This window comes from Alosa pseudoharengus, unplaced genomic scaffold (genome assembly GCF_046254945.1).
Source record: "Alosa pseudoharengus isolate Yale_2024_CS ecotype anadromous, Long Island Sound unplaced genomic scaffold, YU_APseudo_1.1 YU_APseudo_1.1_scf_22, whole genome shotgun sequence".
NCBI lineage: Eukaryota > Metazoa > Chordata > Actinopteri > Clupeiformes > Clupeidae > Alosa > Alosa pseudoharengus.
Window position 1 is genome coordinate 3,915,896 of NW_027468680.1, and position 12,234 is coordinate 3,928,129.

General features: G+C 44.2%; 1 protein-coding gene across 3 annotated transcripts in view; it reads left to right on the forward strand.

Annotated features, from left to right (window-relative positions):
- Positions 1–12,234, forward strand: part of dicer1 (dicer 1, ribonuclease type III) — a 41,838-nt gene that overhangs the window by 27,919 nt on the left and 1,685 nt on the right. For 2 of the 3 annotated variants that reach the window (XM_076300289.1, XM_076300290.1), the window contains 6 exons: positions 2,392–2,544; positions 4,276–5,212; positions 5,832–6,100; positions 8,164–8,326; positions 8,505–8,580; positions 9,197–12,234. The exon at positions 9,197–12,234 is cut by the window's right edge and continues 1,685 nt beyond it. In XM_076300289.1, the coding sequence (XP_076156404.1) occupies positions 2,392–2,544; positions 4,276–5,212; positions 5,832–6,100; positions 8,164–8,326; positions 8,505–8,580; positions 9,197–9,362 (1,764 nt within the window). In that variant the 3' untranslated portion in view covers positions 9,363–12,234. Of the gene's footprint in view, positions 1–2,391; positions 2,564–4,275; positions 5,213–5,831; positions 6,101–8,163; positions 8,327–8,504; positions 8,581–9,196 lie in introns of those variants that run through there. The other variant, XM_076300291.1, reaches the window with a different exon arrangement.

Here is a 12,234-nt window from a genome sequence, read left to right on the forward strand (position 1 = left end):
TAGTGGGTATAGTGTGATGTAGTCTAGTTAGCTGTAGTGGGTATGCAGTGGTGTAGTCTAGTTAGCTGTAGTGGGTATGCTGTAATGTAGTCTAGTTAGCTGTAGTGGGTATAGTGTGATCTAGTCTAGTTAGCTGTAGTGGGTATGCTGTGGTGTAGTCTAGTTAGCTGTAGTGGGTATGCTGTAATGTAGTCTAGTTAGCTGTATTGGGTATACTGTGATGTAGTCTAGTTAGCTGTAGTGGGTATAGTGTGATGTAGTCTAGTTAGCTGTAGTGGGTATAGTGTGATGTAGTGTAGTTAGCTGTAGTGGGTATAGTGTGATCTAGTCTAGTTAGCTGTAGTGGGTATAGTGTGATCTAGTCTAGTTAGCTGTAGTGGGTATGCTGTGGTGTAGTCTAGTTAGCTGTAGTGGGTATGCTGTGGTGTAGTCTAGTTAGCTGTAGTGGGTATAGTGTGATGTAGTATAGTTAGCTGTAGTGGGTATACTGTAATGTATTATAGTTAGCTGTAGTGGGTATACTGTAATGTAGTATAGTTAGCTGTAGTGGGTATACTGTAATGTAGTCTAGTTAGCTGTAGTGGGTATAGTGTGATGTAGCAGTTAGCTGTAGTGGGTATACTGTAATGTAGTCTAGTTAGCTGTAGTGGGTATACTGTGGTGTAGTCTAGTTAGCTGTAGTGGGTATACTGTAATGTAGTCTAGTTAGCTGTAGTGGGTATAGTGTGATGTAGCAGTTAGCTGTAGTGGGTATACTGTAATGTAGTCTAGTTAGCTGTAGTGGGTATACTGTGATGTAGTCTAGTTAGCTGTAGTGGGTATACTGTAATGTAGTCTATTTAGCTGTAGTGGGTATACTGTGATGTAGTCTAGTTAGCTGTAGTGGGTATACTGTAGGGGTGTAACGGTACACAGAAGTCACGGTTCGGTTCATACCTCGGTTCGGACATCACGGTTCGGTACGAGTTCGGTACAATGGAGGGAAAAGCAAAACAAAAATGCAGAAAGCATTTTTTTTTTGTACATGTCTCAGGCTGTACCACCTAGTGTCATACAGTCTCTTCCCTGAGCTATCTGCAACAGCCTGAAGTGTGTAAGATGTAGGCTAAACAGTACAATAATTACCCAGACTCCATCTGTAACTTGTAAACAAAATAAGACAATCAGCTATAAAACTGAAAATAGGCTTATTTCTGAAAGTGCAAATTACATAGAAAAATTATTTTTAAAAATCCACTTAAGCAAGACCTTCAACATCTGTGTTTAGTTGTATATGGAAGGGTCTACAATTTGCCTCAATATTTTTTTTTATTGTGTGTAAAGTAATAATCTAGCCAACTAACTGTGAAAATATCACACTATTTTGCCTTTTTTTTAAAAGACGAAATTGCTCCTTTCATTTCATAAACAGACTACAACTAGAAGTCACGTGACTTTGCCCTTTGACGTTAACTCACCGTAGCATGGTTTGTTTATTAGCGTTGTCACTTTATTTTGCTGTCTATGCACTTAACACTACCAGCTCCTCATGTGAGAAGTTACAAGTTACCCCAACATAAAGGTAATTACCACGCGATTTACATAGCTTTCTGTCATTACGAAATCATTTAATTTAAGCCATAGGTTTTGGCCCTATTTCTATGTGTATCCAAAGGCTGCTGAAGCGCAGGGAAAGTGTTTTCCCCTCGTTTCAGTGATTGGTAGCCTACATCATCTGGGTGATGGCTTCGAATATGTGTAGCATTTTTTCCACTCACATACCCAACAACTGCTGAACAACGCCGACACACAGTTTCATCTTATCCACTACTCTTTCGCCTGTACTAACGTTACTGTAACTGAAGTTCTCAAACTTGCGATCTTAAAGAGACCAGCGGATCCTCTAACTCTTGTGGGTCTGACCTTAGTGCTGCTAATGACTGACGGACTCGACCGACGACCTGACAAAAAAAACATAGGCGCCAATCAGAGCTTCAGAGCTAAGGCGAGGCTACAGATTAGCGTTAGGTGTCGCTAAAGAACTCCCGTAACTCTCGCTACTTAACAGTAATTGCGCATGACATTAATTAATCCGCACACGAGTTTTATGTATTTTTATACCGTGTATTCTCCGTGTAAATTCATGCACCGAACCGTGACGCCCGTACCGTTTCGGTTCAATACGAATACATGAACCGTTACACCCCTAGTATACTGTAATGTAGTCTAGTTAGCTGTAGTGGGTATACAGTGGTGTAGTCTAGTTAGCTGTAGTGGGTATACAGTGGTGTAGTCTAGTTAGCTGTAGTGGGTATACAGTGGTGTAGTCTAGTTAGATGGATGCAGAGGAGACATTAGGTGAGGTAGTAATTGATATTACACCAATCAGTACTCTTCCTACCTCCCTCTCAGGTCAGCAACTGTAACCTGTATCGTCTGGGCAAGAAGAAAGGCCTGCCCAGTCGCATGGTGGTGTCCATCTTCGACCCGCCGGTCAACTGGCTGCCCCCTGGCTACGTGGTCAACCAGGACAAGAGCAGCACGGACAAGTGGGACTCGGACGAGGTAGGACTCAACTCATGTGGTGAGAGGTTTATAAAGAACAATAATGACGTGAAACTTTACTAAGTACTCTTTAGATATGTAATGATGACGCTTATGCCGAACATCGAAAACAGGCCTAAGCACCTCCGCTTGTCAAGCAATAACATTGATTCTGACAGTGAGCCAAATTGGCAATACTGTTGACCTGCTTTTTAGATTCCGTTTCACAGATTCATATGTATGTTATAATTGTTGTTTTGTATGTATTGCATGTTATGTTATTTACTGTCTATATGGCAGAATCAAAGTTATTCCTCAACCGAATGTAATTAGACCTGTTTTCCTCATTCATCCCTTAAATGTGAATGTGTGCATTCATGCACATTTTTATACCTGAAATGTGCATAGAAATGTGTCTATGGCTATGCAAATGAAACCATAAACTTAACTAAGTAACTAAGGGCACTTCTACTAGATGAGGTACTGTCCTGAAGTCTTTCTGCCCTAAACACACAGATCCTCAGCATTTGTGTATGCCTTGTTAAGTCCTTTGGTGTAGTCTTCTCTAGAGCCACTAGGGGGCAGCTTGGTCCTTCCTGTCAGGTCAGGGCAGGCCTTTGCAGTGGAGTTTGAGCTCCGTGGGCCTGCTGCAGTTTGAGCCACAGCGAAAACACAAGAGGTCTTTATCTGTCGTCATGGCGAAAGCCTGGCCCCGGGCCTGACAGGGGTTTTCAGACGGCCCTCGGGATTGTAAAATTTGAGTATAGAGTAGTCATAGTTGTAACAACCCAACGAAAGTGGATTTTGGGCCCATCTCCTACAACAACAACTTGTACCTTGTATTTAGAGATTAAAACCCTACTCATTTAGAAACGACTTCAAAATGCAGGCCTTGTTTTGGATGGAGTTGTGTGTTATTATGTTTTTGCAAATGTTGGCCCAAGGTCGAAGTGTAGCGTAATGGATTTTATCGCCACACACCAATTTGAATTTAGTTCAGCAGCGCGGAGGCCCTTTCACGTCTCCAAATTCCCACGTTTTACTGAAGTGTAGATCATAACTGAGTGGGGCAATAAAAAAAAGCCAGGCAGACCTCAGACGTTAAGTCGGGTGATTGGAAAATTCTCAGCATCCAACACGCTGAATTCCAAACAGGTTCGGTGGGTGTTTTTTAGAGCTTGATTTCCCCTCTTCTCCATTACTGAGGTCTCCCCCTGTGGTTGCAAGAGTGCGTGTGTACTGGCAGTTCGAGCCCCTTCGCCAGTCGCTGCGTAATTTTAAGTGTCAGGTCCCCGTGTTATTACAATATTAGGTATCACAGCCATTAACATTTTAATGAATATGCATTTGCCTTTTTCCCACATGGTCAACTTTATGAGCTATTAATGGCATAGAGATGATATTCAGCCTGTGTGTCGGCTATTGGGTTGCCTTACTGCCGTGAGTCATATGGTTGGCACTGCCCGGGCCTGAACACACACACACACACACACACACACACACACACACACACACACACACACACTCTCCCTGATCGGCAGTAACGCTCTGGCTTTCGCCCTAAACCACTTTAAAGTGTAATCTCCATCAAATGCCCCTTCTGAAGGGCTCTTGCCACTGCTGCTTGAGTCATTGGTTGTCAGAAGTGTCGGAGTCAAGGAGATGACGCCGTTTATTATTGTTATTATTTTAGTGTTATTTTAGCCAGTTATTTTCATTTTTAACGTTCTGGTGGGGCTCCTGTCTCGGCAGACTAAGGAGGAGCTGGCAAACGGGCGAAGCGGCATGGAGGACGAAGACGACTACGATGACGACGACGAGGATGACGAAGAGGAGGTGGCGGAGGTGACTATCGGCGTCGGCGTCGGCGGCGTCGGAGGAGGAGACGCGAACCCGCCCTGGAAGGAGGTGAAGGACGGCAGCGTGAGCGCAGAGGAGGAGGAGCTGGAGTACGACCAGGAGCACATCCGCTTCATCGACAGCATGCTCATGGGCTCGGGCGCCTTCGGCAAGATCTCGCTGGGCACCTTCCCCCCGGCCGACCCCTGCCCTCAGTGGCGTGCCCCCCGCAAGTCCCCGCTCCTGACCAGCACGCACGCGCACGCCGCGGGGGACGCTGGCGGCGGTGGGGGCAGTGTCGGCGGCGGCAGCGCCGAGGAGTTTGACTACAGCTCCTGGGACGCCATGTGCTACCTCGACCCCAGCAAGGCGGCCGAGGAGGACGACTTCGTGGTGGGCTTCTGGAACCCGTCGGAGGAGAGCTGCGGCGGCGAGCTGGGCAAGCAGTCCATCTCGTACGACCTGCACACGGAGCAGTGCATCGCCGACAAGAGCATCGCCGACTGCGTGGAGGCTCTGCTCGGCTGCTACCTGACCAGCTGCGGCGAGCGCGCCGCCCAGATGTTCCTCTGCTCGCTCGGACTCAAGGTGCTGCCCGACGCCAAGGCCGGCGAGCTGGTCGTGGCCCGCGTCGCTCACGGCAACGGGCAGAGCCCCGGCGAGCCGCAGTACGGCTGGCTGCAGATCCCGCCGCGCTGCATGTTCGATCATCCGGACGCCGAGTGCACGCTCGTACACCTCATCTCTGGCTTTGAGAACTTTGAGGCCAAGATCAACTACACGTTTCAGAACAAGGCCTACCTACTGCAGGCCTTCACCCACGCCTCCTATCATTACAACACTATCACAGGTAGAAACACCTACTACTCCTACACCATCACATATACACAACATGGCATAAACACCTCCTATCATTACAACACTATCACAGGTAGAAACACCTACTACTCCTACACTATCACATATACACAACATGGCATAAACACCTCCTATCACTACAACACTATCACAGGTAGAAACACCTACTACACCATCACATATACACAACATGGCATAAACACCTCCTATCATTGTCACAGGTATAAACACCTACTCCTACACCATCACACGTTCACAACATAACACCTCCTATCATTACAACACTATCGCATGTATTGTACACAACATGGCATAAACACCTCCTATCATTACAACACTATCGCATGTACTGTACACAACATGGCATAAACACCTCCTATCACAACAGTTTGTCAACTAAGAATTAACAACCGAATTATCTCATATGTCTATACATTTTTGCAAAACAATGTTATGTTAGTTATAAAACAAATCTTAAAACATATGCTGACTGATGGGGTCCAAGCAGCAGGAGGCTCTTAGCACCTTAGACAAGTTTTAGACAAAACAAGGGGTTTAGGCTGTCCAGCCAATGTATGAAATACACCATCTGCCCTGTGTCCTGTCCACAGATTGTTACCAGCGATTGGAGTTCCTCGGCGATGCAATTTTAGACTACCTCATAACGAAGCACCTTTATGAAGATCCGCGGCAGCATTCGCCCGGTGTGCTGACCGATCTGCGCTCAGCCCTGGTCAACAACACCATCTTCGCCTCCCTGGCCGTGAAGTACGACTACCACAAGTACTTCAAGGCCGTCTCGCCCGAGCTCTTCCACGTCATCGATGACTTTGTGCAATTTCAGCTGGAGAAGGATGAGATGCAAGGCATGGACTCTGAGGTGAGACCCCTCTCTCTCTCTCTCTCTCTCTCTCCCTCCTTCCCTCCCTCCCTCTCTCCCTCTATTCTCTCTCTTTCTCTCACTCTTTCTCACCCGCTTACACACTCTTCCTCTCACTCACTTTGTTTGTATGTATATCGCACATTTTATCTGTTTCTCTCTCTCTCCCTCGCTCACTCACTTTCTTTGTATTTCTCGGTCATTTTCTCATATCTCGCATTCACTTTCTGTCGCTATCTCTCTCTGCCTGTCCTCTATCTCTCTGGGCCCTTTGTTCTTTCTTTCTGTTTCCATCTCTCTCTCCCTCCCTCCTTCCTCCCTCTCTCTCTATTCCCTCTCATTTTCTCTCACTCTTCCTCACCCGCTTACTAGTGCTGGGCGATATGGCTGAAAACCCGATATAAGCATTTCATATCAGTCATTATCAATAATTATTGATTTAAAAAAAAAAATCTATTTCAGATAAGGACCAGAAGGGAAAAAAAGTCCAAATTAAACACTTTTATTTTAAACTTAACCTTCCTATGATTTTAATCACTTCAGTTATCAATCAAAGCAAACAGGGAAAAGAAATAGTAACACAATCATGAAAAACACTCAAATAAATCAATGTGCACATAAGTCTGAATGAAAAGCAGCACTGGTTGAAGCCTGGAAATATTGTAAACAAACTAGCTTAATTGGCTAGTTTATTATAGTCTACTGGTTAGACTGTTCAGTTTCCCCACGTGTGTTTAAGTTTCAAATGAATACTTTTCCCCTTGGGACAGGCCCATTTGAGTCTTGGTAAATACTTTTCCATTAGCATCGGGATTGAGATGATTAGAACTTAGCAGTCAATTTGAATGCAACAGTTTTGAACCAATCTGCTAATTTAGCCAGTCATCTTGCACGATTGTGAATGTTTGGATTACATGTGCATGCTGAGGAGGGATGCGCCTGTTGAGAGGGAGAGGGAGAGAGAGAGAGAGAGTGCACACAGCAAGGACTCATTGGGAGTCTGGTGAGGTAGGCCTACTTCTATCGCCTACTCTGGTAGAGTTGCACATACTAGCTACAATGCAAGATATATTTATCTTATTTATTTATGGACAACGTAAGGAGGTGGGTGCTTTTTTTTATTGATATCGATTACATGTCTAATGCGATACATATCGCTATCGTTTTATCGCCCAGCCCTACCGCTTACACACTCTTCCTCTCACTCACTTTATGTTTGTATGTATATCGCACGTTTTGTCTGTTTCTCTCTCTCTCTCGCGCTCTCTTTCTATCTCTCTCTCTATCTCTCTCTCTATCTCTCGGCCCTTCCTTCTCTCTCTCTCTGGCTGTCGATCATTTTGGGCCCTCTGGTAAACTAATCAGACCCACAGATCACATGACGTTTTGCTTTGTTCGGTCATGCTACTTATTTGCATTCAAAACTCTAGTCCCGGTCTTAGGCCATCATTATGTGAATTCTGTGAATTTGTTTTTCTTTTTTTGGTGATGCAGTTGGATTTGATTTGTTTTGAAATGGTTATCTTGGCACCGAATCTGCCCTTGTTTGACTGGAAAGCTTTTTAGGCCTAAGGGAGAACACTGGATACAGTAAGCGGAAAGACAAATTCATTTCAGTACACACGCACACGCAAACGCACACGGACACACGCACACACACACACACACACACACACACACACACACACACACACACACACACACACAGAGTTCCTCATTGTAAAACTAGATGATTGCATCTCTGCAGACTTGTGCTCGGGTGTGGTGTGATGGTAAAGTGTAACCGTAGCATTTTAGGCCAGCGTCTTGTTTGAAGAGAGAAACACACAGTTCATCACCATTTTTTTGTTTACAATTTGTCACTCTATCCTTTCATCACTCTGTGACTTGTTTGTGAGCGCGTGGTTTTGCGCCCCTCTCCCTCGTCCGTCGTTAGGTTCAATCTGAGGGAATGGCGAGTGCGTAACTGTTTGTTTGCGTCCCGTGCGGGCTTCTCGCCTCTCGCCGGCGAATAAACAGGAATCTAAACCCCCGAATGAACCCCTGCTGTGTTCCTCCTCCAGCTTCGCCGCTCCGAGGAAGACGAGGAGAAGGAGGAGGACATCGAAGTCCCGAAGGCCATGGGGGACATCTTTGAGTCGCTCGCTGGAGCTATCTACATGGATAGCATGATGTCTCTGGAGACTGTTTGGCGAGTGTATTATCCAATGATGCGGCCACTTATAGGTAAGAAGGATGGCCTCCGCAATGTATACAGTCATGGTCAAATGTCTTCTTTTATTGAAATGTTTGGCCTTTATTTGTGTATGTGGGCGGGTGTCTGTGTGTGTGTGTGTGTGTGTGTGTGTGTGTGTGTGTGTGTGTGTGCTGACATTTTGATTTTATTTCATTTTTTCCGCCACAGAAAAATTTTCTGCCAATGTTCCTCGTTCTCCGGTGCGTGAGTTGCTGGAGATGGAGCCAGAGACGGCTAAGTTCAGGTGGGAATCACACACACACACACACACACACACACACACTCGTTCTCTGGTGCGTGAGTTGCTGGAGATGGAGCCAGAGACGGCTAAGTTCAGGTGGGAATCCCTTCTCAGATGTAGCCACAGCAGGTTTAATGATGCCCATCACTCACACTCTCTTTCTAACACACACACACACACACACACACACACACACACACACACACAGACACAGATTTCACCTTTCCATACATTGTGCATTCCATACAAGATGTATAAGGAATCAAGATATACTGTAGGCCATTGTTTAAGGTGTAATGCAGGTTGCTTACTGTGGTGTGTTGTTGTGACTGCATTACTCCGGTTGCCATAATGACACTGCATGAGGTCACATGGTGTGGTGATGTCAGGAAGCACACCTGTAGCTATTATGCCTGTAATCAGAAAAGCCTTTTTTTGTTTTTCCTCCCAAATGCAGACAGCAGGTACTATAGCAAGTTAGAAGTGTGTAGTCCTGTAGTTAAACAGTTAAAGCCCCTACTAACCTCATCTGCATAGATCTGCAGAAAGACACATTTTTCATTGTCATTGTTCAACTGTTTGCCAATGTGTGTGTTGTTGTGTTTGTGCCCCTGCGCAGCCCTGCGGAGCGCACCTATGACGGGAAGGTGCGCGTGACGGTGGAGGTGGTGGGGAAGGGCAAGTTCAAGGGCGTGGGCCGCAGCTACCGCATCGCCAAATCGGCCGCTGCCCGCAGGGCCTTACGCAGTCTCAAAGCCAATCAACCTCAGGTCCCGACCAGCTGAGCTTACCGCACACACACACACACACACACACACACACACACACACACACACTCTCACTCATACACCCATACACCCCTGCTTTCGACACCAGTCTCCAAGTAGCGAAGACATCCTGGCAACAACGACTGTGCTTTTTTGTTTGTTTGTTTCCCCCCTTTTCAGAAAGAGAACGACTTTGCAAAGTTGATTTGATTTACCTTTGTTTTTGTTTATTTTTATTTTTATTTTTTTTTCATTTTGCGCAAACACAATCCGTACTTCCCCTCGTCCTCCTCCCAGGTTTTGTATTTTCCATCAGAAATGTGCTTTATTAACACATCGCTAGTGTCCAGAAGGAGAGAAAGGTCAGGTCTCGCTTTTTTCTGGTTTGTTTGTTTGTTTGTTGTTGTTTGTTTGTTGTCTTTCCTTTTTTTTCCCCCTCGTCAAATTAACCTCTGCTTAAAGTTAGTGGGTAATGAGGCTTATGCTTAAAGTAGTGATAGAATGTACTGTGGAAACGTATCCCAAAACGGAAGAGAAACAGAAACGCTAACTCCTCAGTCGGTGCACTAGTGCCAGTTTTAAAGCGGTTTTTACAAATGGTGTGGCATAGCAAGAGACAAGGGTGTTCGGAATGCGGTCGGACAGACCACCCTTTGGGCAGTGAGGTATCTTAATCGTTATTGCACTTCCACTAGGGTCTGCTTGTGTCTTCAGCTTAATCGTGACCATTTTTGTCTGATCAGCACCAAATCTGTAATTTTTTTTTTTTTTGCCTTGGAGAAAGGAAAAACAGTTCTCCCTCATATCCTTTGTCACGGATAGGAATTCAACATTCCCAATGTACTGTCATTGAAATTGTTTTTAAATGAACAGCACTCGAAGTTGCATGTTTGTGTTGCTATATGTTATCATAGCCAATTGGATGGATTATATAAATGCTGTAGTGCTACCAATTATGTGTAGAGAACAATATGAGATGTTTATCACGACACAAGTCGCTATCATTGGTTTCAATAATGTCTTTTGATACCAAGAATATTTACATTTAGTTTTTGGTGATTATAAGCATTAGATGCTCCATTGACTGACTTATTTAGTTTTGATATTATAACAAAAAAAAGAGACATATCACTTGGGAAATATGCTGCAAATTTTATATAAAAAAAGTAAAAAAAAAGAATTGGATACTTCTCTGAGACACAAAGCACCTTTACATACAGTCTATGGGACATTCAATATTTTTACTAGACAACTTGTATCTCATGCACTTCACTTACCAAAGCTAAAGTTGATGCGACGTCTAAAAGGCTTCATGTGAAATCCGACATGAGTAATTCACAGACATAGGCACATGAAAGCCAGCCTGTTGTGTTGTTTTCATTTAGGTAAAACAAGTGACATAACCTTTTGTCTAGCTTTTGATTTGTGTTAATAGGCATTCTTCACTTGAATACCTCAGTTAATTGCATGCATTATCTTTTTTTTCGGTGCTATGTTTATTATTAAGCTTGAATTTCTCATCTTTTGCACTGTAACTATAATACCTCTTTTATTTTACCTTTTGAAATCTGTTGGGTTGGTTGTCCTGTTCTGTCAGCAGTCAACGTTTGCTTAATTGTTGTTGTTTTTGTTTTGTTTGGTTTTGTTTTGTTATTTCAACCTCCCCTTGTTTAGAATTAAGGAATTCGTGTTCAAACACCATGGAAACGCGTAGACATCAACGAGCACATAGGAGCCTTCTGTCTTGCGTTAACACGTTCTTCTGTCGAACTTAGTTGGCTCGTGGAGCGACCAGAACTGCGACGCTGACGTGATGTTCACTTGACACTTGTGTTGATGGGCGATTAACAGGTTGCACTCACTAGTCTTTGATTTACCTCGCTAATTCTAGCCTCAATCACTTTGCTGTTCTCATCACCCTTCTTCTCAAAGTCGTACCAGTTTTCTCTAGATCTGTGATTCTCCTAGGATTACCAAAATGGAAAAGAAAGAAAGAAAATAGATTTACAAATTTGAATGCGGTAGTGATAAATTTGAATTTGATTTTTTTTCTTCCTTTTTTGTTTTAAATGCTGTAGTCCAATCGGAACGATTCAGGAATGGGCCATTGTGGAAAAAGGGGCAAGTGGAATTGCAAAGGCACATAAATACCTGGATGTGCTGCTACCTCACAATACTGCAGTCCGTTTCTCAAAAAGTATTTGAGTCAATCATGGTGAATACAGTTAAGGATTATTCACCAATATAATGGCATCAGGGCATCAATACATATTCATGTTCGCTTCGACCATATTTTCGATGTTTAGTTGGAAACTGGCAGTGTATCATAAACATATTTGTCGGGTACGTAAACGACACTTTTTTGCACTGATGAGACATTCCCTCAAACTCTTCTCAACCTTGTGTATTTGTACCAGAGTGTGAGCTTCTGCGGTGCCTTCTGTCACTGTGCTCCCAACTGAATACGTCGCCTCCAGCGATCCTACCTGTACGTGCTGCAGTGAACTGCTCGCAGTACCATATGTCGGTCGTTACAAAACGAGATGCTCATCGGCCCTTCCAATGTGCATGGGTAACACGAGGGATACAACTTCCCCCTATGCCCCTCAGTCCCTCAGTGTTGGCCAACCACAATATTTTTTTTTTTTAAATAGTTAATAAACGTTTTATGGATTCTGTCACTTGAGTGCATCCTTTCAAAACTTTCTGTTGCCACTGAGATCTAAAGTAGGCATTTGTTTTGGCCAACCAATCGAGTGCAATCCTGTTTCTTTTCTCAGGCAAGAGTTGAGTGACCATTACAAGTTTGTCAGTTACGATTCAAAGCCTTTTCGTCGATTCGCTTTTTTGTTTTTTCGCAAACTCAGTACCTGACTGGGGTTATTCACTG